The sequence below is a fragment of the Perognathus longimembris genome, chromosome 7, assembly GCF_023159225.1.
Source record: "Perognathus longimembris pacificus isolate PPM17 chromosome 7, ASM2315922v1, whole genome shotgun sequence".
NCBI classification, from domain to species: Eukaryota; Metazoa; Chordata; class Mammalia; order Rodentia; family Heteromyidae; genus Perognathus; species Perognathus longimembris.
This window is the reverse complement of record NC_063167.1, coordinates 29,623,524-29,648,754: the sequence shown is the minus strand read 5'-3', so window position 1 is coordinate 29,648,754 and position 25,231 is coordinate 29,623,524. Positions and strand designations below refer to the sequence as shown.

Below are 25,231 nucleotides of genomic sequence, written 5' to 3'. Positions count from 1 at the left end.
ACACATGAAGCTCCTACTTCAGTAAGTAAGAGCAGACTGCAAAGTCAACAAATACTTGTACCTCATTCTTGCCAGGTTTATCCCACAAATATCTCCTATGCATACACTTGGATTTGTCTTCCCCTCACACACTGGACTGGGTCAGTCTCTTGTCTCAGCTCCCTGCAGATCTCCCAGCCTCCATTTCCTGTCAGAGGTCCCATCTATTCACAGCAGACTTCAAGTTTTCCCTTCATGGCCACCAAAGTGAAACCCCAAACAGCCTAAGATGTGGAAAGTCACAAGGACTGTAGGTAAATGAGGGGGTGAAAGACAGGGTGGACAAAAAGGGCTTGCATGCCAAGCTCAGGAAAGGTCTTTATCCTCACAGGTCAGCAATTTCCCAAGAGAGAGAAGTGATGGTTAGAAAGAATAGATTCCCTAGAGTAAATAGGCTGGAGGCCTGTAGCATCTCAAAAGAACTTCCGTATTACATTATTATTTGTTTAAGGTGATAGGGTTAAACCCAAGGCTTTGTGCATGCTGTGCAGGCGCCTTAACATTGACCTACATCTCCATCCCAGTGTTGCTCTGTGTGTGTGTGTGTGTGTGTGTGTGTGTGTGTGTGTGTGTGAACGTGTGATGGTCCTAGGGCTTGAATTCAGAGTCTGAGTTCTGTGAGTACTGGCCCATGGCTTTTTCTCTCAAGGCGGACCCTTCTACCACTTGAATCACAGCTCCACTTCCAGTTTTTTGCTGGTTAAATGGAATTAAAATTTTATGGACTTTCCTGTTTGGGCTGGCTTTGAACCACAATCCTCAGATCTCAGCCTCCTGAGTAGTTTAGATTACAAGCCTGAGCCACCGGCATCCAGCTTATATTTCAATTTTATATTTGAAAAATGAATCCAAACATATCTGTATTAGGTTGATTAGAGTTGCCATAACAAAATAACATAGGTTGGGTGACTTAAGTGGCAGAAATTTATTTTAGCAATTCTAGAGACTGCAAAGTCCAAGATAAAGATTTGATTGATTTCTAAGTGTTTTCTCTGTCTTTATCTCTGTCTCTGTTTCTTTCTGTCCATCTCTCTCTCTCTCTCTCTCTCTCTCTCTCTCTCTCTCTCTCTCTCTCTCTCTCTCTCTCTCCTTACTTATCTGTTGGTTTAGGTGGGGAAGATTTTTTGGTTGTTGTTTGAGACAACATCTCTCTATGTAGAACCTGAAATTCTCCTGCCTCTGATTCTCAGGATTATAGGTGTATAACACCACACCCAATTAGGATTGGTATTTTGGGGGGGGCCTTCTCTGGTTTCATATGATCTTTATCTTGGTTTGTGCACCTTTATATCATCTTGTAAATCCTAATCCTCTTATAGGACTCTAGTCAGATTGGACTAGGTTTACCTTCATAGCCACATCTTAAGCCACATTTTAACTTAATTATCCTTCTTGAAGGCCCTAGCCAAACACACCATATTCAGAGGTACTAGGGATTAGGATTTCAACTATGACTTGGGTGAATTGGGAGGGGACACAATTTAGCTTATACAGCCTCTGATTTATTTATTTGGTGTTTATTCTGAGGCCACATTCCCAGCCCTGCTCTACCACTTTGAACCACAGCTCCACTTCTGGGTTGTTTGTTTTCTGAATAATTATTTATTTATTGTCAAAGTTATGTACAGAGGGGTTGCAGTTTCATACATAAGGCAGAGGGTACATTTTTTGTACAACTTGTTACCTCCTCCCTCATTCCCCCCTCCCCCCACTTCTGGTTTTTAGGTGGCAAATTGGAGATAAGTGTCTTAGTCTCAGGCCAGGAATGTGGCTTAGTGGTAGAGTGTTTGCCGTGCAGGCATGAAGCCCTGGGTTCGATTCCTCAGCACCACATACACAGAAAAAGCTGGAAGTGGTGCTGTGGCTCAAGAGGTAGAGTGCTAGTCTTGAGCAAAAAGAAGCCAGATGGGGCTGGGAATATTGCCTAGTGGTAAGAGTGCAAAAGGAAGCCAGGGACAGTGCTCAGGCCCTGAGTTCAAGCTCCAGGACTAGGGATGCCCTGTTGAGTACAGGTTCCAGACTCCCTGTCTCCTTAGCAGCTCAGAGTCAGACCTGAAGAGAAGAGGGAGATTGAGAGATGCCAGGAAGGCAAGCACTTGGGAGGGGCTGTTGGAGAGTGATCTCAGGAATCCTTTTTTTTTTTTTTTTTTTTTTTTTTTGGCCAGTCCTGGGCCTTGGACTCAGGGCCTGAGCACTGTCCCTGGCTTCTTCCCGCTCAAGGCTAGCACTCTGCCACTTGAGCCACAGCGCCGCTTCTGGCCGTTTTCTGTATATGTGGTGCTGGGGAATCGAACCTAGGGCCTCGTGTATCCGAGGCAGGCACTCTTGCCACTAGGCTATATCCCCAGCCCATCAGGAATCCTTGGTACCCACCATGGGTACCCACTATAGCCCATGGTAAAGTATGTGCTAATAGACTAAACCAGGAAGATGGTGAGTGAGATCAAGGCCAGCCTAGACTACATAGCGAGACCTACCTTACCCCCAAACCTACACCCCCCCCCAAAGTGCTAATAGCTAGAGTACACTTCATGTTTACCATTGTGCTATTCTTAACCATTTATACAGTTAACTCGCTTAATAATCACAACTTTGAAGGGGATTATTGCCTCCATTTCTCCATGGAGAAATTAAGCACAAAGAAGTAAGTGGCCCCTGGCAAGATGGCTTAGTGGTAGATTGCTTGCTTGCCTAGCATGCATGAAACCCTGGGTTCAATTCCTCAGCACCATATGTATAGAAAAGGCCAGGGGCTGGGGATATGGCCTAGTGGCAAGAGTGCTTGCCTCGTATACATGAGGCCCTGGGTTCAATTCCCCAGCACCACATATACAGAAAATGGCCAGAAGTGGCGCTGTGGCTCAAGTGGCAGAGTGCTAGCCTTGAGCAAAAAGAAGCCAGGGACAGTGCTCAGGCCCTGGGTCCAAGCCCCAGGACTGGCCAAAAAAAAAAAAGAAAAGGCCAGAGGTGGCGCTGTGGCTCAAGTGGCAGAGACTTGAGAAATGAAGCTCAGGAACAGTGCCCAGGCCCTGAGTTCAAGCCCCAGGACTGGTTTAAAAAAAAAAAAATATATATATATATATATATATATATATATATATATATATATATATATATGAAGTGAAGTGACTTGCCCAAGCTTGAGGGTAACCATGTGACTCATGTATGAGAGAGGAGGGAAGGGCCTTGGCAGGCAGGACCGGCAGAGAGGGAGAAAGAGTATGGGGATAAGTAGGGTGGGGCAGGTGATTTATGAGCGGCATGGTTCTCTCTCTTGGGCCATAAACTGGGGGGAATGGGTCCTGTGTGCAGTGGGAAGGAAGATAAGGTGATTCAAGAAGGGGGGGCAGGGCGAGTGAACCTTCCTGGGGTGGAGGCTTCAGGTCATATAGCTTTGCCCTGCCTCTATGGGAAATCCACAGACCTGAGTGCTGGTAGCAGAGTAGTGCACAGAATCTCACCCCAGCTAGGCTGCCCTGGGGAGCTGCTAGGGAGCCCCAGAGTCTGGCTGCCCAAGATCTAGACCATCTTGGAGTGGTAAGCAGCCCAGAATGCCCAAGGAAAGGCACAACTCAAAGCTTAGGAAAGGGCTGCATCCTCTGATGGCTAAGGCTCTGGAGCTGTTCTTACCCTCTGAAGCTCAGATTCTGATTGCATGTACGAGCACATGCACGTACGCATGCATGCACACGTATACACACACACACACACACACAGTGTTTTTCTTTACTCATGGAGATTTCTCAACTGACAGGAGGACATAACATAACTCCAGTCAGGCCATGAGTAGGTTTTCAGACCATGACTCATCTGAGAAAGCTTACAAAAAAGGCAGGGGAGGCTGACAGTGGTGAAACTGAATGTCTTTCATGTTAAAAATAGAGAGGGAGAGTGGAAGTAGGGGGGGAGAAGGAGGAAGAGAAGGGGGGGCAAGAGGAGGAGGAGGAGGAGTGGGAGGGAAGGAGGGAAAGAAAAGAAGTATTCCAGGTTTCAAGTCTTCTTTGTTGGAGGTTACAGGCATGTGCCACCATGCCAGGCATTTCTTCCTGGGTTCTTTACCACTCATCCATCTGCCTGATCTCTGTGATGTACAATCCATGGCAAAGAGGTTTTACTATCCCTTTTTTCCTTTGATTGGAGCCTAGTAAGTTAGAGGCAACACTGGTGTAAGAAGGTCAAGAAAAATAGTTCGGTTGGGGAAGGGGGAGGTGGGAGAAAAATGAGGAAGGAGGTAACAAGTTTGATAAGAAATGTACTCAAGGGGCTGGGAATATGGCCTAGTGGCAAGAGTGATTGCCTCATACACATGAAGCCCTAGGTTCAATTCCTTAGTACCACATATACAGGAAAAACCAGAAGTGGCACTGTGGCTCAAGTGGTAAGAGTGCTAACCTTGAGCAAAAAGAAGCCAGGGACAGTGCTCAGGCCCTGAGTTCAAGCCCCAGGACTGGCAAAAAAAAAAAAAAAGTAGGCCTCATGGGGCGGGGGGTGGGGGAAAGGTGTAGCTCAGTGGTAGAGTGTGTTTAGCTTGCTTCAGATCTGGATTGGATATCCAAAAAGCTCCCCACCTTCACTACTGCTGCCAAAAAAAAAAGAAAAAAGAAAAGAAAAGAAAGCTGGATTAGAGGATCAGAATGGGAATAGATGCGGTGACTCTCAGAGAGCCAGGATTTAACCCTGGGGCCCGGCTGACAGAGCATCCAGAAAAAGGTTTCTTTTCTTCCTCATCTCTGAAACACGTTCAGATGCAGAAAAGCTTGAGAGGCAGCAGTGAACAAGTAGGAGGAAACCAAAAGAACAGATTTGACTTTCAGCAATCCTAGCTGAGTGCCCACAGTGCACCAAGTTTCCCAGCATTGTTTCTGTGAATACTCGTAATTGCCTTTGAGGTAGGCGTTATGCATTGTGCTTTTGGAGGAGGGTACTGAGGTTCAGAGAGGTTAGGTAACTTGCACAAGGTTACAGAGAGCTGCAATTCAGACCTATGTTTTTGACTCTCAAGCCCAAGCTTATAACCATTTGCCCACGCTTCCTAACCACCACCCCACACCGTCCTGGGGCTTGAACTCAGGGCCTGAGTACTGAGTATTGTCCCTGGCTTCCTTTTTGCTCAAGGCTAGCACTCTACCACTTGAGCCACAGTGCCATTTCCAGTTTTTTTTTCTGTTTATGTGGTACTGAGGAATTGAACCCAGGGCTTCATGCCTGCTAGGCAAGCACTCTACAGCTAAGCTATATTCCCAGCCCATTTTTTGGTTTTTGGTCGTGGGGCTTGAACTCTGGGCACTGTCCCTAAGCTCTTCAGCTCAAGGCTAGTGCTCTACCACTTGAGCCACAGTGCCACTTTCTGAAAACCAGTGGAAAACTGGTAGTTAAGAGATAAGAGTCTCAGAGGCTAGGAATATGGCCTAGTGGCAAGAGTGCTTGACTCGTATACATGAAGCCCTGGGATCAGAGTCTCCTGGACTTTCTTGCCTGGGTTGGCTTTGAACCATGATCCTCAGATATCAGCCTCCTGAGTAGCTAGGATTATATTTAAAGACAGGTTCTTGCTATGTAGCCTAGCTGGCCTTAAATGTGCAATCTTTCTGCCTCTGCCTCTCAATTACTGGGATTATAGGTGTGCACTGTCATGTCTGGCTTCATGCTTCCCCTTTTTAGGAAATGCTTAATAGTTGAGGATCAGCCCACAGCGTGGGGAAAGAGATACCTAAAACGGGTGGAAGATAGGACCATCACTCCTGGGATTTTACAGATGGCCTGAGCTCTGAGAGGATACAGAGCTGCCTAGGTCTCAATCTCTTCCTCGTTTTCTATATTTTGTTAGTATTCTTTTTTTATGCTGGTACCAGGACCTGAACTCAGCCTCTCACTTTTGTTTAGCCTTTTCAGTCAAGGCTGGCACTCTGCCACTTGAGTCATAGTTCCATTTTCTGGAGGGTTTTTAAAATTTTTTTTTGCCTGATAAAGGTCTCTTGGAGAGATAAAAGTCTTTTGGATTTGCCTGCCAGGCTGGATTAGAACCAAGATCCTCAGCTCTCAGCCTTCTGAGTAGCTTGGATTACAGGCATGATCCACCAATGTCTGAGTGGGGTTTTGTTTCTAATTAGGTCAGTGACTTCTGTGTGACAGATAAAGAAATGGAAGAACTTTGAAATTTTGTCTCAAAAGCAAAGAGGGTCTGGGAATGTGACTTACTAGTAGAGTGCTTGTCTCGCATGCATTAAGTCCTGGGTTCAATTCCTCAGTACCACATACACAGAAAAAGCCAAAAGTGGCGCTGTGGCTCAAGTGGTAGAATGCAAGCCTTGAGCTAAAGAAGCTCAGGGACAGTGCCCAGGCCCTGAGTTCAAGCCCCAGGACCAGGACTGGCAAAACAAAACAAAACAGAGGGGGTGAGGGGGAGAGGGGAGGGAGGGAGAGTGGAAGGAAGGAAGGGAGGAAGGAAAAAGGCTCTAGGTACATTTAGGAGTCAAGATGTTAGACCTGGCACTTAAAGATGTCTGCATTAAGGGCCTGAGTTCCAAGATGTGTAGCCTTGCCAGGCCTGTGGCAAGGGGTTGGGGAAGAGTCTGGCAAGGATTCCAAGAGCCTGGGCCAGAAGCCTGGCCCTGTGGCCACTGGTGCACAGAACCCTGAACCCAGAGCTAAAACCCTTGCCTAAGCCCTTAGGAACTTCCAGCCTCTGAAGTCCACCAGCACTGGCTTCAACTCTCATCTCCAGCATGTCTAGCTGTGTGGCTATGGGCAAGCCATTCATCTCTCGGAGCTTCATCTGTGAAATGGATTTGCCTACTGAGATGGATGAGGATTCTGGGAGAGGGTGATTGGGCAGTACCCTTCTCAGTGCTGCGATCAGCAGCTGGTATTTTATTTTATTTATTTATTTTTCTTTTTGGCCAGTCCTAGGCCGTGAACTCAGGGCCTGAGCACTGTCCCTGGCTTCTTTTTTGCTCAAGGCTAGCACTCTGCCACTTGAGCCACAGTGCCACCTCTGGCCATTTTCTGTATATGTGGTGCTGAGGAATCGAACCCAGGGCCTCATGTATACGAGGCAAGCACTCTTGCCACTAGGCCATATTCCCAGCCCGAGCAGCTGGTATTTTAATAGTTGATCCTGAGTCTGTCTTCTTAGGATGACAGTAACTGTGGTCACCCTGGCTTGAAGGAAATAGGGTCATCTGTGTTGACCTGTGGAGTCAGGGAATGGCACTTCTGCCACTCAATGCCAGCCCTGCCCTGCAGGGGTAGGAAAACAGCCCCAAGTTCCCAGGACCAGGGGAAGTTGGGTGACAGCCTCAATCCATCAATGATAACCTCATTCCAGTCTAGCTTTATGGATCCAGTAGATACTTAAATTTGTGAGGAGTGAAGGCTGGTTCAGTTTTTCCTGGCTGCTGCTCAGAGAAGGTAGGCAGGATGGAGAGAGATGAACGGGCCCTGGGCTTTAAGAGACCAGAAAATCAGGTTCCAGAGCAAAGCCCCAGGGAAAAGTGTAGCTCTGGGTTGGAATGGAATTGGGGCTTTTTTTCTTTACTTTTCTTCTTTCTCCTTGAGACAGGGCCTGGCTATATGAGCCACGGAGACCTCCAACTCAAGATCCTCCTGCCTCAGCCTTCTAAGTGCTAAGGTTACAGGTGTGTGAGAGGCTTGAGGCCTAGCTGTCAGTTTAGGATATGATTACTTATTTCTGCAGGTAGAAGAGCTCCGTCTCGCTTTACCCAACCTCATCCTGGTTTCACCTTTGCTCTGCACGGGATGGGTTGTTCTTTGTCTGCCCTCTGCCCTGTAGCTTTCTGCCCCAATGTCTACAGACACAAAGGCTGAGATGTGGGTGACAAGAGGTGACGGGCGTGGGGAGCTAAGCGATATCCTCAGAGAAGACAGATCTGTCACTTCCTACTGTAGGTAGCAGCACCATGACGGTTTCATACACCCTCAAAGTGGCAGAAGCCCGCTTCGGAGGCTTCTCCGGCCTACTCCTGCGCTGGAGGGGCAGCATCTACAAGCTCCTTTACAAGGAGTTCCTCCTCTTCTCTGCCCTCTACGCCATACTCAGCATCGCCTACCGGTGAGGGAGACCTTCAGGGCTGGCCCGGCCTGTGGGGGCCTAGGCTGCCTACCGCCCTTTAACCCCAGCTTCCATCTGCTCTTTCCTAGGCTGCTGCTGACCCAGGAGCAGAAGCACGTGTATGCCCAGGTGGCCCGGTACTGCAACCGCTCCGCAGAGCTCATCCCCTTGTCCTTTGTCCTGGGTGAGGTCCCCTTCTAGTTCTCCCTAGTATCCTGTTTCCCCTGACTCTGGTTAACAGCCGTGAACAGCTGGAGTCAGCCAGTGTAAGCAGGACTAGTGCTGGTCCAGGGCTTTCCCCAGGTAGGGCTGGACCTTCACTCTGCACAGACATGGGCACCTGCTCTTCTCAGAAGGCACTCTGGGGAGAGGGGACAGTCCCTTCCCACTCCGACTGGAAGCAGATCTCAGGGTTAACCATCACCTGGCCTCCAACTCCTCTACTTCCCCTCAAGAGGCTTCCTTCTCCCTCCTGTCCTGTCCCAGCAGGGTGGTGGGACTCAAGGAATAGGCAGAGTAACTGGAGCTGAAAAATGTCCTCTCCCTCTGGGTTCAAGACCCAGGCCTGGCCCTCTGCGGTGTCGGGGTGGGAGGATGGGGCAGTGTAGGGTGGGAAAGGCCCTTCCCCTCCCTCTCCCCCACCTCCTGTCCCCACCACCCATGTGGGCTCTCCAGGTTTCTATGTCACGCTGGTTGTCAACCGCTGGTGGTCTCAGTACACCAGCATCCCGCTGCCGGACCAGCTGATGTGCGTCATCTCGGCCAGCGTGCACGGCGTGGACCAGCGCGGCCGCCTGCTCCGCCGCACCCTTATCCGCTATGCCAACCTGGCCTCGGTGTTGGTGCTGCGCTCGGTGAGCACCCGCGTGCGCAAGCGCTTCCCTACCATGGAGCACGTGGTGGACGCAGGTTCGCGGCCAGTTGGGGGTGGGGTGGGGGGAGCATTGGGGGCCAGGGAGGGCTGCACTTCAGGGCCCCCTGGTGGTGAGCTCCGGGACTGCGGGTGGGATGCCCAGGAGGAGCGGGGACAGCTGTAAAATGCTCCCCCTGGTGGCAGAGGCTGTACACGCACCCACCTCACCCCGGCAGGTTTTATGTCCCCTGAAGAGAGGAAAAACTTTGAGAGCCTGAAATCCGACTTCAACAAGTACTGGGTCCCCTGTGTCTGGTTCACGAACCTGGCGGCCCAGGCCCGAAGGGATGGGCGAATCCGTGATGACATTGCTCTCTGTCTCCTTCTGGAAGTGAGTCAGCCCAGGGTCAGGGCCCTTGGCCTTCCCTACTCCAGTTGTGCAAACAAATAAGTTTGGAATAATTTGGTACTGAACACTTATTTGGCACTAACTATATAGTGCCACACACTCTTGGAAGTACGTACTTATATTAACTCTCAAAACAACTCGAGCTAGGTACAATTATGGCTGGGAATGTAGCTTAGTGGTAGCATGCTTGCCTACCATGCATGAAGCTCTGAGTTAGATTCCTCAGCACCACAAAACAAAAAGGCAGAAGTGGTGCTGAGGCTCCAGGGGCAGAGTGCTAGCCTTGAGTAAAAGAAGCTCAGGGACAGTGCTCATGCTCTGAATCCAAGCCCTAGGACTAGAGAAAAAGAAAAGTAAGCTAGGTACAATTACCATCCTTCCCCCTCCCCCCCAAAGTGAAGAAACTGAGAGGCACAGAGCAGAAAAGCTAGTTAGTTGTCTCCACAGCTAGTTAGTGGAGATGTGATGCAGTCATTCTGTCTCCAGGGCCTGTGTTAGCCTAGACTTTGCTAAACTGCTCCCTACCACAGGCACCCCAGCCTGAGAGAGTGGATTGAGCCTCAGGTTTGCCCAGGTCTGCTTTCTGCTCCGTTCCCTTCCTAGTCTTCCTCTTCTGCTCTGCTGACCTCCCCTGTTTCACCAGGAGCTCAACAAGTACCGTGCCAAGTGCAGCATGCTCTTCCACTACGACTGGATCAGCATCCCTCTCGTCTACACTCAAGTAACTGCCTCTCTTTGCTCCCATCCCGGTGCCTCTGCATGTCCTGTGCCCTGTGAGACACTGAGAATAATGAGCCGGTCCTTGCTCAGGGCCAGTTCAGTCCTGAAAGGCACTTTACAGCCAAGGGCTTATCCTTCCTTCTGGGCAAGATGACCCTGTCCCCATGGTTGTCCTGATCAAATTATCTGTTTAATTATGTGTCAGATTCCTCCCAGGTCCTCCCAGGCAGGAATGGTACTCCTGGTTTTCCCTTCTCCAGGTGGTGACCATAGCTGTATACTCCTTCTTCGCTCTCACTCTGGTTGGCCGGCAGTTTGTGGAGCCAGAGGCAAGGACTGAAGAACCTCGGGAGCTTGAGCCATCGCCAGCCCTGGGGGACCTGGACATGTATGTCCCTCTTACCACACTACTGCAGTTCTTCTTCTATGCTGGCTGGCTCAAGGTGGGTACCTCAGACAACCGTGTCAGCCTGTTCCACAGAGACATGAGCACAGATAACCACTGTCACCCTTAAAACATTGGGGACAGAGGGACTCTGGGCCCAGAAGACAGTCCCCACATGCAATTTGTAGGTGGCAGAACAGATCATCAACCCCTTTGGTGAGGATGACGACGATTTTGAGACTAATCAACTCATAGACCGCAACTTGCAGGTGTGTGTGGCCAGGGTGTGTGGGCGGCTGCAGGTGAGGTGTGGAGCTGGGATCTGGGGGCAGCTTGGCTCCCTCTCCCCAGTAGCTTCGTCCAGGTGGAGAAGGCGCATCTTTGTACTGTGCTGCCTGCCCTTCTGCTAGCCCAGGTGTCCCTACTGTCTGTGGATGACATGTACCAGAACCTGCCCCCCGCGGAAAAGGATGCATACTGGGATGAGGACCAGCCACAGCCGCCCTACACAGTGGCCACGGCAGCCGAGTCGTTGCGGCCTTCCTTCCTGGGCTCCACCTTCAACCTGCGGTAAGTGGCCCACACTAGCCAAATGTTAGTCCTAAGCCAGTTTCCTGGAGCTCTCAACTAGAGTGTCAATCCCCCATGCTTGCCTGGACTCAAGTTCCTCCCCCCTGCCCTCAGAATGAGCGATGACCTGGAGCAGAGCATGCAGGTGCAGGCATCCCCGAGGTTGGCCGGGCCCGTGCCCGCTACGCAGACCCCACTACTCAGCCGCTTCCTAGGGGCAGGCGCACCCTCTCCCGCCGTCAGCCTCCGAAACTTTGGGCGACGAGTTGTCCCGCGGACCCCTCACTTGCTGCGCTTCAGAGGTGAGGAGGGAGGAGACTCAGAGACTGCTGAACGCATTGAGGAAGAAGCAATGGTGGAGTCCCAGGATGAGCCTCTGGAACCCTGAGACTCTCACCCATCTGTCCTAAGGTTGCCCCCAAGGTGGCTGGCCAGGGTGAGGGAAGGGAAAAGAACTTGGCATCAAAGACCTGTAACTGGGCCACAAGGAGGGCACTCACTGCCTGGGGTGTGTCCATTGCTGGACACCCCTGAGCTGATGCAACGTAAGAAATGTCATTGGAAACAGCAGCTATGCTCTTGGTCTTGGGATGACAGCTTGAGTCATGTATGAAAAACATGGAAGTGGAGGGAATGAGGGAGGTAACAAGTTGGATAATAAATGCACGTACTGCCTTACATATGAAACTGTAACCTCTCTGTACACCATTTTTACAATAAATGAAAAAAAAGTATGAAAGGCCACACTTCCTTGATAACCTAACTAGAAAAGGTAGTGAATGTACTAGAACTTTTAACTGTTATGAGACTATAAATATACACATTAGCTATCTTTAAAACTGAGCATACAGAAATCTGACTAGGAGGCTGATTGAACTCAAACAAGCACAGTTAGGACTATTTCATAAGCCTCCCTTCTCTACTCCATGGTGGGCCTGCAGTAGCCAGCAGAGGGGAAAAGGGGGCTGTGGAAACAGCATCAGACTGGTGCTTTAAAACTGAGCTACTCACTTGAATCTACTAGAGAATGCCAAAGGATAATTAAAGGAAAAACACAGGCAGGGGAGGGAAAATAGCGAGTAGGCTGTGCAAACTGGCACTGTCTCAAAGGTTAGCTCTAAATTTCCCAAATGTAGTGCACCTCAAGGGACATTCAATGGCACTTAAAGCTTCTACATGCAGCTAGCTAGCCTTACTACAGGGAAAGAATGGAGTAGTGAGGATGAAGAGTATAAAGACCAAATGATTGATCAAAACTCCTTTGTACTACTTAAAATACGGAGCCAGGGGCTGGGGATATGGCCTAGTGGCGAGAGAGCTTGCCTCGTATACATGAGGCCCTGGGTTCGATTCCCCAGCACCACATATACAAAAAACGGCCAGAAGAGGCGCTGTGGCTCAAGTGGCAGAGTGCTAGCCTTGAGCAAAAAGAAGCCAAGGACAGTGCTCAGGCCGAGTCCAAGGCCCAGGACTGGCAAAGAAAAAAAAGGGAGCCACGTTTTCTACTTAGGTTGAAACCCGAGGACTGCAGTTCAAAGGGGGCCAGGGTGGCAAAAAGCTAGTAAGAGTAGCTCAAGTGGTAGAGCACAGGCCTTGAATGAAAAAGCTAACCCAAGGTGTCCAGTGCAATTGCCCAGCCTTGAGCAAAAGCTCAGGGACAGTGCCCAGGCATTGAGTCCCAAGCCCCAGGATTGGCTAAAAAAGATTCAAGGAATATAGATGTCTAGCTGGGTGGTAGTGGTTCACTGAGGTGGATTGCAGTTTGAACCAGCCAAAGCAGGAAATTTTGCCACACTAATCAAAGTATGGGGGGAAAAGGCCAGAAGTGGAGCCGTGGCTCAACTGGTGTACTAGCTTTAAGAAAAACAGTTAAAGGACAACACCCTGGCCCAAGTTCAAGCCCCAGTATTGATAGAAAATGGGCAAACTGTTACAGTATGTCATAGCTCTTGGGGAATTCAGCGGCTGCAAGAAAAATGATCATTAACTATGAAAAACGTTTAAGTACAGCCGTGGCTCATGTGGTACAACTAGGCTAGCCTTGTGCTTTGAAAAAGCTCAGTGACAGAACCCATGCATGTCACACATACAAAAATTCTAATCCTAGCTACTTAGGCTGAGATCTCAGGATCATGGGTTGAAGCCAGCCCCAGCAAAGTCCTTGTGAGACTCATTGCCAATAAACTACTGAAGGGCTGGGGATATAGCCTAGTGGCAAGAGTGCCTGCCTCGGATACACGAGGCCCTAGGTTCGATTCCCCAGCACCACATATACAGAAAACGGCCAGAAGTGGCGCTGTGGCTCAAGTGGCAGAGTGCTAGCCTTGAGCGGGAAGAAGCCAGGGACAGTGCTCAGGCCCTGAGTCCAAGGCCCTGGACTGGCCAAAAAATAAATAAATAAACTACTGAAAAGTGGCACTATGGCTCAAGCAGCAAAGCCTGAGGACAGAGCCCAGATGCTACATTCAGGCGCCAAGACAGGCAAAAAAAACCCCCACCCCACTACAGAAAGGAACACACGAGGAATGGGGGCCATGGTGGGATAATCCTAGAACAAAATCTATAAAAAATTTGGAAGCCATCAGAATTATTTAGAACAGAGAAAGAGAACGGAGGACATAGACAATAAAGACCTTTATTACATGAGCTAAGTATGGTAGATGACTTTATTTGCCTTTCCGGGCCTTGATCTTCCTCAGATAGAATTCCAGCTCCTTGCCTTCTAAGACATAGCCATCTGCTCGGCCACACTGGCCTGGTCTGGATGCAATGCAGGCTGAAAGAGTATATGGTTCTTAGAAACAAAATGATAACAGGTCCCACCCCATCTAATGACACCCTAATTCACAGATACCTGCCAGGCATAAAAGCCCATTGTCTCCTCAGATCTATTTTGTCCTCACGTTACATTCAGTAGCAGAACTGGACAAAGTTTTCATCACTGAGACAGCCCCCACCAGTGTGGACATAAAACCTCCCCCAAACATCCTAAGCTTTGGAGGCTAAGCCATCCACGACTTCCCATGTTTGCCTTCATACCAGCTAAAACAGAATACCCTCCAGGTGTGCTTGTATCCAGTTATTTCCCCCAAAAGACAACAAATAGCCAACTCACCAAGAAGCTTCCCCTGCTGGAACTGCTCCTCTAAAAGACTGCTGATTTTGGCATTCTTTTTCCTTTCATCGTATTTCTTCTGAATTTTCTTGGATCTCTTTTTGTTTAAAATCTCTTCCTCTTCAGGAGTCTGAGTAAAGAGAACACAGGTGGATTAAAGTTTAGGGAAGAAAGGTCATTAGAGCCTGTAAGCCTTATGCTAATTCCTGCTGTCATCTTTCTTTAGCACTAAAGGCATGGTTGTTCTTCCCTTCAGCTAACAGTTCAAGGCTGGAAACGTGGCTTAGTGGTAGAGAGCTTGCTTAGCATGCATGATGCTTTGGGTATATTTCTCAGTACCACATAAACAGCAAGAGCAAAAAGTGGCTCTGTGGATCAAGTGATGAGTGCTAGCTTTGAACAAAAGCTCAAGGACAGTGCCCTGGCCTGAGTTCAAACTCCATACTGGCTCAGGAGAACAAAAAGCAAACAACTCACCAGCTTGGCCCCCTTCTTGCGGCCAAGGGGCAATGCATAGTGGGATTCGTACCACAGTCGGTACGGTGTGCTGTCAATGAGCACAATGCAGTTCTTCACTAGGGTCTTGGTGCGGACCAGCTCGTTATTGGATGCATTGTAGACAACATCAATGATCCTTGTTTTACGAGTACAACCTGTTCACAAGAGACATCAGAATAAGGGTCAGAATTAAAAGGGCTGGAGTACAGCCCAGTGGTAGAACATTTGCTTGGCAAAACCCCATGCACCAGATCCTATTCCCCAATTATCATCACTGTGCCTAGAAACACCACAAACCACCCTCCCAAAGTGCTGGACAGTTTGGGTAGACAGAAGTATGGCTAGAAGCACAGTAACAACAGGCCCCACCTTATCTACTTATTGCCCTCCTATTCATTGATACCTGCTAGGCATTAAAACCCACTGTCTCCTCAGATACACTTTGTCCTCACATTAAATTCAGTAGCAGAACTGGACAAAGCTTTCATCACTGAGACAACCCCCACCAACCTGGACATATATTTTCCAAAACAGAATGTACTTAAAGACACCAGGGTCTGCAAATAAGGAGTAAGGTTAAGAACTAGTCTAGGCCCAGCACACTTAAGATACCCTGTCACTACCCATCCCTGAAGACCTACTCACACTCAGAGCCCCAAGAAAAGTTGCCCACATCCAGCCTCAGAGCACGATATTTCTTGTTGCCACCTCGAACTCGGACTGTGTGTATGCGACGGGGGCCAATCTGGAAAGCAAGAACCAGGTTATCAGCGGGAACGGCTCGGAGGGGAAAGGATACGTGGGGTGGGCTGAGGTAGCTCAATCAGTGTAACTATGACAAGTCCTCGCATTGGCAAGTGGCAAGTAAGCAACCAAGACGGCTGCAACCACGCCTAAGGATACGTTCTCATCACTCTAGCCACCTCCAAGGGGGAGACACTAAACCAACCCCCAACACTGACATCCATGTCTTCAGGCAACAATCACCAGCCCACCCGTTTAGTCCCACCACACAGCACGCGTCTCCACCAAACCAAGTCCTGGATGGTGAAGCCCCCTCCCCACCAACACCCAGGACCACGCACCTTAGTGTTGGCGGCGGGGCGTCCCAGCTCATACTTCCGCTTCTTGTGGTAGGGCTTCCTTTTGCCCCCGGTCTTGCGGCGCTTGTGCCAGTTGTCCCGAGAGATGCCTGTTATGTGGGAGCAGGGAGGCAAGCTTGAGCCACTGGGGCTCGGCGCAAGTCCGCCCGCTTCAGATGCCCGCGCCGGGCGGGCCGCACGCTCAGCTCTCCAAGGTTGGCTTCCCCACAGCGCAGTCGGGAATCTGCAGCATTACCGAGTTGTCATCATACACGTGCGGCCGGCCCGGGCCTCCTGCCCGCGGCAGCCATGATGCTGCTGTTTGCACCCCGGAGTCCCGGCGGTCCCCACAGAGGGCTTCGGCAGCCCAAACCCCGGAATCACCCTTTCTCGTAGCTGCTCGGAACCAAAGGCCCGGGTTATTTCACTCCTAAGCCGGCCGAGGGACAGGATGGCTGCGGATTGAAGTCACCTACCCGCCCGGTCCCCACACCTAAACACTCACCCATCGCTCGGCGCTGGCTGGAAAGAGGAAACGCAAAGCCTCACGGTCACATTTGTGGTACGCTGCCCCGCCCCCTCCCCGTCACTTCCGGCCGCGCGGAGCCGGAGGTGGAGCTGCGGTGGGATGTGATTGGGTGCAGCGGTTGGCGATCCCCGGGTACGCCGGCGTCTGGGCGCCAGTCAGCCACCGCGGCGTCCGCCCCTCTGACTGAGCAGACTCGGAGAACCCTCGCTCGGCGCCTTCCTCCCCAGCTGTCTGGTGCTTCGGAGAGCTGGCTTCTACTTAACCGCACGCAGGTGGCTCACGCCCCTAATCCCCGCCACTCAGGGGGCTGGGATCTGGAGGTTGGAGGCTTGAAGGCAGTTAGGGCAGAAAATCTGAGCCTGCATCTCTGTAATAACCAGCAAAATGCCGGGCCCTGGGCACTGTCCCTGAGCTGCTTTTCAATCAAGGCTAGCACTCCACCACTTGAGCCAGAGCTCCTCTTTTGGCTTTTTCTGTTTGTATGGTGCTGAGGAATCAAACCCAGGGCTTCATGCATGCAAGGCAGGTACTCACTCTACTAAGCCACATTCCCAGGCCCACTGTGCCCATTTCTCTGAACTTTTCCTTCAAGAATGTCCTCAAACGTCCTCGCAATCTTTTCTTTCTGGTCAGCCTTGGAGCTTGAACTCAGGGCCTGGACACTGTCCCTGAGCCTTTGTGCTCAGGACTAGTGGTCTACCACTTGAGCCACTGCACTGCACCACTTTTGGCAGTTCTCCCAGTCCTAACCTTTCAACTAGTTAAGATTACAGGCATGGGCCTCTTCTCTCCTCCCCTCTTCCTCTCCCTCCGTTTTCTCCTGTTTAGTACTGGTAGTGGGGCTTGAACTTAGAACCTCATGCTTTTGCTTGGCTTTTTTGCTCAAAACCAAAGTTCAACCATTTGAGCCATACCTCCAGTTTCAGATTTTTGTTGTTGGTTAGATAAGAATCTAGTGGATTTATCTGCTTGAGCTGGCTTCCAACTTAAATCCTCAGCTTTCAATGTCCTACTCTGGATATTGGATTATAGGTGTGAGCCACCAATGTCTGGCATCTTTTATTTTTTTGGTCAGTCCTGGGCCTTGGACTCAGGGCCTGAGCACCCTCCCTGGCTTCTTCCCGCTCAAGGCTAGCACTCAGCGCCCCTTCTGGCCGTTTTCCATATATGTGGTGCTGGGGAATCAAACCGAGAGCTTCATGTGTAGGAGGCAAACACTCTCACTAGGCCATATTCCCAGCCCTGTCTGGCATCTTTTAAGTTTTGCTCATGAATGTATTTTAAGTGGTAATTTACAGATTAAGACTGAGTAAAATAAAAATGTATCATATTTAAAACATCAAAATAATGAACAGGGGCTGGGGATATAGCCTAGTGGCAAGAGTGCCTGCCTCGGATACACGAGGCCCTAGGTTCGATTCCCCAGCACCACATACACAGAAAACGGCCAGAAGCGGCGCTGTGGCTCAAGTGGCAGAGTGCTAGCCTTGAGTGGGAAGAAGCCAGGGACAGTGCTCAGGCCCTGAGTCCAAGGCCCAGGACTGGCAAAAAAAAAAAAAAATAAAAATAATGAACAGTCACAATTTCACAGCAGTTAGAAAATAAGAGGTGATACAAGTTGAGGGCTGGGAATATGGCCTACTGGTAGAGTGCTTGCTTCACTTACATGAAGCCCTGCATTTGATTCCTCAGCATCACATATATATAGAAAAGGCCAGAAGAGGCGCTGTGGCTCAAGTGGTAGAGTGCTAGCCTTGAGCAAAAGGAAACCAGGGACTGCTCAGGCTGAGTCCAAGCCCCAGGACTGGCAAAAAATAGGTACCAGTGGCTCATGCCTATAATTGTAGCTACTCTGGAGGCTGAGATCTAAGGATTTAGTTTTGAAGCCAGCCAAGGCAGGAAAATCCTGGAGACTATTTCCAGTTAATCACCAAAAAGCCAGAAATGGGGGCTGTGCTTTAAGTGGTAGAATGCTAGCCTTGAGCTAAAAAAGCTCAGTGACATTGCCCAGGTCCTGATTTCTAGCTGGCGCGCGCACGCGCGCGCGCGCACACACACACACACACACACACATTACTGACCCGACACAGTACATTAAATGGTGGTACTCTTATTTTCTAAGAGATAATGGCCTCGGTATAAGTAAGACTCTTATCTTCAATAAAACACTGAAAAAAAAATGTCAGAAGTGGTGCTGTGGCTCAAGTGGCAGAATGCTAGCCTTGAGTACAAGAAAATAAGTTCAAGCCTCAGGACCAGCAAAAGAGAGAGAGAGAGACAGAGAGAGAGACAGACAGAGAGAGAGAGAGAGAGAGAGAGAGAGAGAGAGAGAGAGAGAGAGAGAGAGCTCAAGATGTTTGTACTCCAATAGCCTGGCAATTTGTTTGATAATGGGTAAAGGTCAAACACCTTATTTTGGTGGGATACTATTGGACAAGGAATATTTTCAGCAAATATTTGTGAAAGTTAATTTATTATTTTTGTCAGTGTTGGGGCCTGAGTGCAGTCCTTGAGCTCTTTTGCTCAAGACTAGCATTCTACCACTTTGATTCATGGTGCCACTTCTGATTTTCTGGTGGTTAATTGGAGGTAAGAATCTCAAGGGCTGGCTGGGAATAAGGCCTAGTGGCAAGAGTGCTTGCTTCATACTCATGAAGCCCTGGGTTTGATTCCCCAGCACCACATAATAGAAAATGGCCACAAGTGGGGCTATGGCTCAAGTGGTAGAGTGCTAGCCTTGAGCAAAAAAAGGTAGGGACAGTGCTCAGGCTCTGAGTCCAAGGGCCAAGACTGACAAAAACAAAACAAAACAAAACAAAAACCCAAGGGCTTTCCTGCCCAAGCTGGCTTTGAACCTTGATCCTCAGATCTCAGCCTCCTGAGTGGCTAGGATTGCAAGCATGAACCACCAGCTCCTGGCTTCATTATCATTTGGTTAATGCACACTGCAGGACACAAAATCTAAGCCCTCCCATGTCTAACCTGCCCATGCCTTTAACTTGGTTCTTCAGTCAACCTAACACACAATTCATTTTTCAATACAAAACTGGTGTTGCCTTTCAGATCCTTCTTGCTTCAGCAAGCCAAGTGCTTTCTTGTTTGGTGGTTCTTAGTCTTTTAATCTGCCCTGAGTAGACTGTATGTAATGGAGAGATTGTAACAGAGAAGTTCCTGTCCCTAGGGAGGACCTGGGCTCAAGCGCCACTACTGTTAACAAGTCAGAGGCTGAGGTCTTTAGCCTATCATGGAAGCTGTAGGCATGGACCTGGCCTCCAAGAAGAATACAGAATAAGCACTTGCTAGAAACCAAAGTCATGGTAGTGTCCTTGTTCTCAAAAGGCTCAGATACATCCCAGGCTCATTACACACATCACTCAAAAGGCTGATTTTTTTTTCTTTATTGTTTAAGTATACAAATACATAGAGCATTTTGGGCTTCAAAAACAAAGGAAGAAGTCTCAAACAGTTTACAAAGTATAAAACATGCAACTGCTTAATCCAAGGGTGTGGAGAACAGCCAAGAGATGGGATAAAGGCTCCTTCTCTTTCCCAGACCCAAGACAACCTTGGGGAACCTCCAGAAGCAGCTTCGTCTACTGTCAGTGAAAACAGTACCCAGTCAGCATGCCCCTCTTGATGGAGAGAGAAAGGGCAACACATGGCTTACCTAAAAGTTCTTTCCTCCTGTTCCAAATCGAAGAAAAAGGAAAGTCATGTCACTTTCCCAGCTGCCCTAGGCCCAGTGTCTACACTTGGCATTTACCAAAACGTGTCCCTTCTCAGACCCTCCATGTGAAACCAAACATCTTTATTTGAGGTCATCACAGGAGCCGTTTCTTGCTGCTAATTTGTTTGCTAGCTTGCTCTTCCAGCTGCATGGCCAGTCGCAAGGCCTTGATGACATCTGGAATGAATTAGAAGTGATACACAAGGGGTGAGAGTCTTGGGGGCACCCACCCACTCAGTGCACACATGCAGCCACACCTACCTTGCAGAGCTGAGAAGTGCTTGGCTTGCTGGGCCAGAGCAGATTCTGCCTTGTTCACAAAAGTCTCCAAGTCATAATCCGGTTGCTCTGTCATCTCGGAGAGCTCAAGCCAGCCTGGTCCTTGCTGCAACAAGGCAGTCACAGCAAAACACTTGACCAAATTACCTCTGCGCACCCCAACCGCCTACGATGTAGTCATCTGTGCAAGAGGCCCTATGCCCCACCTCCTGACCTCTTCCCCTGCAACACGCTTACCTGGCACTCATCCTCCCCCTAACCAGACTTATCCCTACACTCCGTCAAATGCATGATAGCATTGCTCCTGATGCCCAACCCAAAAGCTGGAATAGGGCTGGGAATATGGCCTAGTGGCAAGAGTGCTTGCCTCCTACACATGAAGCTCTCGGTTCGATTCCCCAGCACCACATATATGGAAAACGGCCAGAAGGGGTGGCTGTGGCTCAAGTGGCAGAGTGCTAACCATGAGCGGGAAGGAACCAGGGACAGTGCTCAGGCCCTGAGTCCAAGGCCCAGGACTGGAAAAAAAGAAAAAAAAAAAAAAAAGCTGGAATAACATCTCTACTCTCACAAAATCCTGCCAATTCCACTCCTTAAATGGTTCCCAAACATCATGCTAGCACTCCAATCCCAAGACCACGGATATGCCCTGATCTATGCACCACCATCATTCTCAAACACTTCCCAATTCCTAAGTGCCTCTATCTCCCAAGCCAGACCACACTGACCACAGTGATACACCGTGTGTGTGTGTGTGTGTGTGTGTGTGTGTGCATGCACGTGCACACATGGGAGCAAACCGGTACTGAGACTTGTACCCAGAGCCGGGTTGTTGTCCCTTAGCTATTTCACTCAAGGTTGTCAGTCTACCACTGAGCCACAGTGCCACGTCCGGATTTTTGGTGGTTAATTGGAAAAGTCTCCTCATGGACTTTCTTGCCTAGGTTGGCTACAAACTGCAATTTTCAGATCTCAGCCTCCTGAGTAGCTAGGATCACAAAGGTGTGAGCTACCAGTACCAAGCTGATACATCATCTTATTTGCGTGTGAATGCCAGTACTGGGACTTGAATTCAGGGCCTTCAGGGCCTTGTACTCCTGTCTGACTTTTTTTTTTGCCAGTCCTGGGGCCTGAACTCAGGGCCTGGGCACTGTCATTGAGCTCTTTCTGCTCAAGGCTAGCACTCTACCACTTGAGCCACAGCACCACTTCTGGCTTTTTCTGTGTATGTGTTACCAAGGAATCGAACCCAGGGCTTTGTGCATGCTAGCAAGCACTCTACCCTAGGCCAAACACCTGGTACCTCCTTTCTGACTTTTATGCTTAAGGTTGGCACTTTACCACTTGATCCACACCTTCACCATCATTACATCTTATTTTTTGTCCTCAGCACTAGGATTTGAATTCAGGGCTTCACATGTGCTAGGCAAGTGCTCTACCACAAAGTTCTATCTGTAGCCTTTTTCTTTCTTCCTTCTCCTCACTCCCCATCTCTTCAGTGCTGGAGACTGAATGAATCTAGGGCCTCAGATGCAAGACAAGCACTTGCCAGGTGCTGGTGGCTCAGGCCACCAGCTAGCTACTCAGGAGGCTGAGACCTGAGGATCCCGGTTCAAAAGCAGCCTGGGCAGGAAACCAGAAATGGTGCTGTGGCTCAAAGTGGTAGAATGCTAGCCTTGAGCTGAAGGGCTCAGGGACAGCACCCAGGATCAGAGTTCAAGCCCCATGACAAAAAAAAAAAAAAAAAAAAAAGCACTCTACCAATGAGATATACCCTCAGCCACATATTTATCTAAAATCCAACAGGAGCCAAATATGGTAGCACATGCCTGTAATCACAGCACTTGGGAGATTGAGGCTAAAGGTTTGTGAGTTCAAGGCCAAACTGGACTATATATAGTGAGACCCTATCTTACAAATAAAGGGTGGGGGGCTGGAATATGACCTAGTGGTCGAGTGCTTGCCTCCCATACATGAAGCCCTGGGTTTGATTCCTCAGCACCGCATATATAGAAAACAGCCAAAAGTGGTGCTGTGGCTCAAGTGGTAGAGTGCTAGCCTTGAGCAAAAAGAAGCCAAGGACAGTCAGTGCTCAGGCCCTGAGTTCAGGCCCCAGGACTGCCAAAAAAATAAAACAAATAAAATAAGAAAATAAAAGGTGGGAGCCAGATGCTGGTGGATCACGCCTATAATCCTAGTTTCTCAGGAGGCAGTGCAAGGCCAGCCCAGGCAGGAAAGACGCTTATCTCCAATAAACTACTCAAAAAAGCGAGAAGTGGCACTGTGGCTCAAGTGGTAGTACGCTTGTCTTGAGCAAAGAAGCTCAGGCACAGCGGCCAAGACCCAGAGTTCAAAGTCTCAGGACTGGCAAACCAACCATGTCACCACTTTGCTAAGTCCCTTCAAAAGCCTTTACTTCCTTCATAATGAAGTCCAAGCCTTTGGTATAAGCTATACACAAGGCCCTTTAGCAACAGGGCCCTGCTGATCTGCCCAGACCTATGATCTTCCTTTATTATCTCTTCAAACCTTTTGCTTGGACCACAGTTCATCTCTCGTTTATCCTAAAAGTGCCATGTCCTTTAAGCCTCAATACTCTGAACAGTCCAGGGAGGGGAAGGACATGCCTAAGCACTTAGCAATCACAGCCCCACATCACCAGTGCTACAAATTCTTCCTTTCTGCTCTGTAACCCCCAGAATGCCACTGTGTTAAGAAATATTTTGTCTGGGCTGGGGATATGGCCTAGTGGCAAGAGAGCTTGCCTCCCATACATGAAGCCCTGAGTTCAATTCCCCAGCACCACATATCCAGAAAATGGCCAAAGTGGCACTGTGACTCAAGAGGTAGAGTGCTAGCCTTGAGCAAAAAGAAGCCAGGGACAGTGCTCAGGCCCTGAGTCCAAGCCCTAGGACTGGCAAAAAAAAACCACCCCAAAAATAAAACAAAACAAAAGAAATATTTTTTCTTTCCTCAGTTGCACCTCCCACTTACTCAACTCCAATCATTTAATCATCAAAGACACCATCCTATCTCCTCCACTTTAGGGATGAAAAAACTGAGGCCCGGTGAGGCTGACTTTCATAAGGAAATAACTCACACTCAGAAGGGTCAAGATTGATCTCAAGTCCACTTAGAGCTTACTACCTATCTCTGCTGTTTTAGGTCCATGATTGTAGCATAGGAGCTGGAACATTCACTGAATAAAAAAGTGAAGATCTCTTAATTATCCTCCACATCTTCAGTAAGGGGAGCAGGAGGAAGCTAGCAGCTCTAGCTGGGAGGACACAGAAAGGCCCACTTGTACCAGATGGTGTGATGGGTAGAGATTAAGGAACGCTAGTGTAGGGGGCTGCCTCTTGCCATCCCAACTTGACCTATGGGAGCAAAGCTCAGGTTATGTCCCATAACAGTGCTGAGGACTCTGCAGGGGGTGTCAGTATGGCCATGTAATAACTCCTGGCCAGGGCCAGCCCCTACCTGTATAATCTCCTTGAGCTCTTCCATAGCTTTCTCCTCCAGCTCCCTGATCTGAGTCATGGCTTCATTAAAGCTGGACATCTGGGAAGACAGTTCATCCTCTTCCTTGAAGAACTGAGAGGGCCAAAAAGAGAACAGTATAGATAGACTACATGGCCTAGTTCCTACCCCGGAGGCCACATTTTCATCTCCCCTTCCCTCCCTGCAGCCCTCTTACACTGCTTGAGTTCAGAGCCCTATTAGAGTTGGTTTCCATCTCTTCTGTTTCCATTTGAATTGGCTGCTCTCCACTGGGCCCGCTGTGGGGGCTCAGCTCCTTGACTCTGAGGAAATAAGAAAGTCTTGGATCTCACAGCAGCCCTCTCGGCACTCAGCATGGAGTACCCGTGTCACACAGGTTCAAGGCTTGAGATTCAAGGTTGATGAGCAGTAGCTTTGCTATTGGGCAAGGGAAAATGAATCGAACAAACCCCTCATACAATCAATGCTAAAGGGAGCTGGGAAAGGTCTAGCACCATAGCTGAACTCACATGACTTACAGTCACTGAATCACAGGGAGTATACAAGGGACACTGGGGGGGGGGGGGGGGGGTTCCACCCTCTCCTCCCACCATTGCCATTCCATTCCCCACCCCATCAGGCTGGTGGCATGAGTACCTGTCCGCATATCGTAGTGTGTTTAAAGTATATTCACAGGAGCTGATGCCGGGCGAGATCATAGCAATCTGCAAAGAGGGAGCAGATGGAAGTTGTGAATCACAGGTGGAGATGCTAGCTGGCTTGCTCCTGCAGTGCCTGCTAGAGGAGCCTCTGAGCTGATGACACTCACTTGGTAAGGTGGGGGGATTCACTAGGCACCAATTATGTGCCAGTCAGCTTGCCCAATAAGCAACACAAATGAAAAACAAACAAGTTTTTATCTGTCTTGGTGCCAGTCCTGGGGTTTGAATTCAGGGCCTTGGTGCTGCCCCAGAGCTTCTTTTCTTTTACTCCAAGCTAGCTCTCTACCATTTGAGCCACAGTTCAACTGCAATCTTCAGATCTCAGTCTACTGAATAGGCAGTGTATTAAAGGCAAAAACCACTGGTGCCCAGCAGAGAGAAAAAAGAAAAACTTTTTGGGGGGCCAGTCCTGGGGCTTGAACTCAGGGCTTGAGCACTGTCCCTGGCTTCTTTCTGCTCAAGGCTAGCACTCTACCACTTGAACCACAGCGCCACTTCTGGATTTTTCTATATATGTGGAATAGAACCCAGGGCTTCGTGTATGTGAGGCAAGCACTCTACCACTGGGCCATATTCCCAGCCCCAAAACAACTTTTTTTAAAAGCCAGGATTTTAGTATGTTGCCCACAATGTTCTCATATTCCTGTGCAGAAGTGATCTTCCTGCTTCACCCTCCCTAGTAGCTAAGACTACACATGCACCACCAAAGGATTATGCCTCCTGGAGAAACTTTAGAGCTTAGTCAGAGGCAC

At 49.3% G+C, this 25,231-nt stretch overlaps 3 protein-coding genes and 4 non-coding genes across 7 annotated transcripts in view; 1 reads left to right on the top strand and 6 right to left on the bottom strand.

The window, feature by feature from the left end:
- Nucleotides 1–7,958: 7,958 nt before the first annotated feature.
- Best4 (bestrophin 4) lies at nt 7,959–11,895 on the top strand. Its single transcript, XM_048349893.1, has 9 exons — nt 7,959–8,110; nt 8,200–8,294; nt 8,786–9,019; nt 9,200–9,354; nt 10,016–10,093; nt 10,353–10,535; nt 10,666–10,746; nt 10,893–11,047; nt 11,162–11,895. Exons 1-9 carry the CDS (start codon nt 7,959–7,961, stop codon nt 11,433–11,435), a joined length of 1,407 nt encoding a protein of 468 aa, XP_048205850.1. The 3' UTR covers nt 11,436–11,895.
- Nucleotides 11,896–13,658: 1,763 nt separating this feature from the next.
- Rps8 (ribosomal protein S8) lies at nt 13,659–16,317 on the bottom strand. Its single transcript, XM_048351155.1, has 6 exons — nt 16,248–16,317; nt 15,746–15,852; nt 15,306–15,405; nt 14,640–14,815; nt 14,163–14,292; nt 13,659–13,823 (listed from the first exon to the last, which is right to left on the bottom strand). Exons 1-6 carry the CDS (start codon nt 16,249–16,251, stop codon nt 13,714–13,716), a joined length of 627 nt encoding a protein of 208 aa, XP_048207112.1. The 5' UTR covers nt 16,252–16,317; the 3' UTR covers nt 13,659–13,713.
- Nucleotides 13,925–13,994, bottom strand: LOC125355793. Its single transcript, XR_007211726.1, has one exon. It is a non-coding gene; the product is annotated as a small nucleolar RNA SNORD38 (small nucleolar RNA).
- LOC125355795 lies at nt 15,087–15,156 on the bottom strand. The gene has a single exon (XR_007211727.1). It is a non-coding gene; the product is annotated as a small nucleolar RNA SNORD38 (small nucleolar RNA).
- On the bottom strand, nt 15,478–15,581 carry LOC125355796. The gene has a single exon (XR_007211728.1). It is a non-coding gene; the product is annotated as a small nucleolar RNA SNORD46 (small nucleolar RNA).
- LOC125355787 lies at nt 15,938–16,017 on the bottom strand. The gene has a single exon (XR_007211720.1). It is a non-coding gene; the product is annotated as a small nucleolar RNA SNORD55/SNORD39 (small nucleolar RNA).
- Nucleotides 16,318–19,666: 3,349 nt separating the features above from the next.
- Nucleotides 19,667–25,231, bottom strand: part of Kif2c (kinesin family member 2C) — a 29,953-nt gene continuing 24,388 nt past the window's right edge. The window contains exons 17-21 of the mRNA XM_048351154.1: nt 24,415–24,482; nt 23,975–24,080; nt 23,758–23,871; nt 20,260–20,383; nt 19,667–20,175 (exon numbers count right to left, since the gene is read on the bottom strand). Of these exons, the coding sequence (XP_048207111.1) occupies nt 20,093–20,175; nt 20,260–20,383; nt 23,758–23,871; nt 23,975–24,080; nt 24,415–24,482 (495 nt within the window). The 3' untranslated portion in view covers nt 19,667–20,092. The remainder of the gene's footprint in view (nt 20,176–20,259; nt 20,384–23,757; nt 23,872–23,974; nt 24,081–24,414; nt 24,483–25,231) is intronic.